A 1,986-nucleotide genomic window follows, 5' to 3' on the forward strand; every position below is an offset into this window, starting at 1 on the left:
GGCTTCCCTGTTCTTCACTGTCTCCTGGAGTTTGCCCAAACTTATGTCCATTGAGTCAGTGATGCCATTCAACCATTTCATCCTCTGTCACCTCCTTCTCCTCCTACTTTCTTTTTTTTTTTTAAATACCCCTTTTAATGGCTCAGTGCTTATTTCAGATATGTGGAGCTGTATTTTTTGCACATCTTTGAAAATCAGGCAAAGTAGTTAACGCTACAATGACCGTGATGATACAACCCTGGCTCAGGGAACAGATTTAGCTTTAAGTCTTCAAGAATAAAAAGCTGACACTCCTCATCTCATCTATATAGTCTTATACTATGTACATATTAACAATCTAATTCAATGGGAAAAAAAGGACAGAAACTTCATAAAACTATTTAAAAACTCAGGGCATAAAAGTGTAAAGAGACAAAACATTTAATGTACAATCTATTCCATTTGGCAGTATGTAAATTATACTGAGATATAAACTTATCTACAGATAGAATATAACAAAAGGGAAACGTAATTTGAGAAGTGATCTCAGGTCCATAGCTCTTCAGTTCTTCCAAATTTGTAGATCAGAGTGCTAAAAAATATAAGTGCATTTTGAAAAAACACAGCTAGTCCTGGATAAACATTAGTATTCTGGGTAACATAGGCACCGAAGAGAATCCACATGGAAGCAATCAGTGACCCAAACATCAACATGAAACCAATGAAGAGCCAAACTCGAGCACCTGTTCTTCCTAAACAGCCGCTCTCGTAACTGTCACCTCTCACCTGAGCGTTGGACACAGCGTTTATCATGAAGAAAGCCAATGTGGAAAACACACCACATGTGTGAAAGGCACGGTTCAGCTGCTCTGGCTTCGGATACACTACAGCTGCGCCGATCATTATCCACCAACCGGTAAAAAACAATATACCTGCAACCAGAGAGGCCACAGCGTTTCTTCTCTCACTCCAGTCAATGCACTCACATTCTGGCCAACGGAAATTGTCTAGGAAGCCCGCCATTTTCACCACTTAAGCATGTATTTTTCATTAAATAGTATATTCCGGCTTCCCCGACGCCCACGCCGACCCCCCGGACGCACACGCAGAGGCGGAGGCGGCCACGCAGCGGCCGAGGCGGCGTCCTCCGCGCCACCTCAGCCCCCTCTCCTCCTACTTTCAATCTTTCCCAGCATCAGGGTCTTTTCCAATGAGTCAGCTCTTCACATCAGGTGACCAAGGTGTGTGTGCATAACTGAATCATTTTGCTGTAGAGAGGTAATGAAACACCAACACTGTAAATCAATGTTCAATTAAAACAAACAAACAATCACGATGTCCTGCACACACTCAAGAACGAGACCCCAGGACCAACACCAATCTTTAGCCACTCCGGAAGCCTTGATCACTCCACATGTTTTCATTTGCTTCTCCCTGACTGTTCTTATTTCTCACATATCAGTTTTCTAGTCAGTGCCTCAAACGCGGGAACACTGAAGGGGCATCCAGTAGAAAGCACCCTTCCTCCTTTTCTGAGTTCAACGCAAATTTAAAAAATGAGATAACAGAATGGAAGAAGAAAACCAAATGACCACTTAACTCCTGATAAAGCTGGGTTGCAGGATTCGGTTTACTATGAGAGAAGAGCTTCCTGACGCCAAGTCCTAGAGCAGGATCCAGGAACTCTGATTAAAGTACACTTGTCTTGATGGGAATGGGAGGGTCAGCTGCTCCCAGAGCAGACCTCATGCTGGCTGGTGCCGAAGAGGGAAGGGGACAAGAATGAGCTGAGCAAGCTTACTTTACTCCCCACAAATGCGCCAATTAAACCATGCCCTCCTTCAGTTCAGGGCAGAGTTAAGAAAGGGACCCCCAAAAAGCCAGGTGTCACACTAATGCAACTCCCTTCACCCACAAGGCTGTGTTTAAATTTTCTTTTAAATAGTAAAATATGAGCATGTATGACTTGGGTAAAAAAAAAAACAAAACAAGATGGTAGAAGCTGCT

The 1,986-nt window shown here is 43.4% G+C and overlaps 1 protein-coding gene across 1 annotated transcript; it reads right to left on the bottom strand.

Annotated features, from left to right (window-relative positions):
- Window positions 1-403: 403 nt before the first annotated feature.
- Window positions 404-1,002, bottom strand: LOC138079209 (transmembrane protein 50B-like). The gene has a single exon (XM_068972069.1). It carries the CDS (start codon window positions 1,000-1,002, stop codon window positions 526-528), a length of 477 nt encoding a protein of 158 aa, XP_068828170.1. The 3' UTR covers window positions 404-525.
- Between the last annotated feature and the right edge of the window lie 984 nt (window positions 1,003-1,986).

Source organism: Capricornis sumatraensis, chromosome 4, assembly GCF_032405125.1.
Source record: "Capricornis sumatraensis isolate serow.1 chromosome 4, serow.2, whole genome shotgun sequence".
NCBI classification, from domain to species: Eukaryota; Metazoa; Chordata; class Mammalia; order Artiodactyla; family Bovidae; genus Capricornis; species Capricornis sumatraensis.

Excerpts from the sequence above, each read along its gene's own strand:
- LOC138079209 (XM_068972069.1), bottom strand. The coding sequence starts at position 1,002 with ATGGCGGGCTTCCTAGACAATTTCCGTTGGCCAGAATGTGAGTGCATT.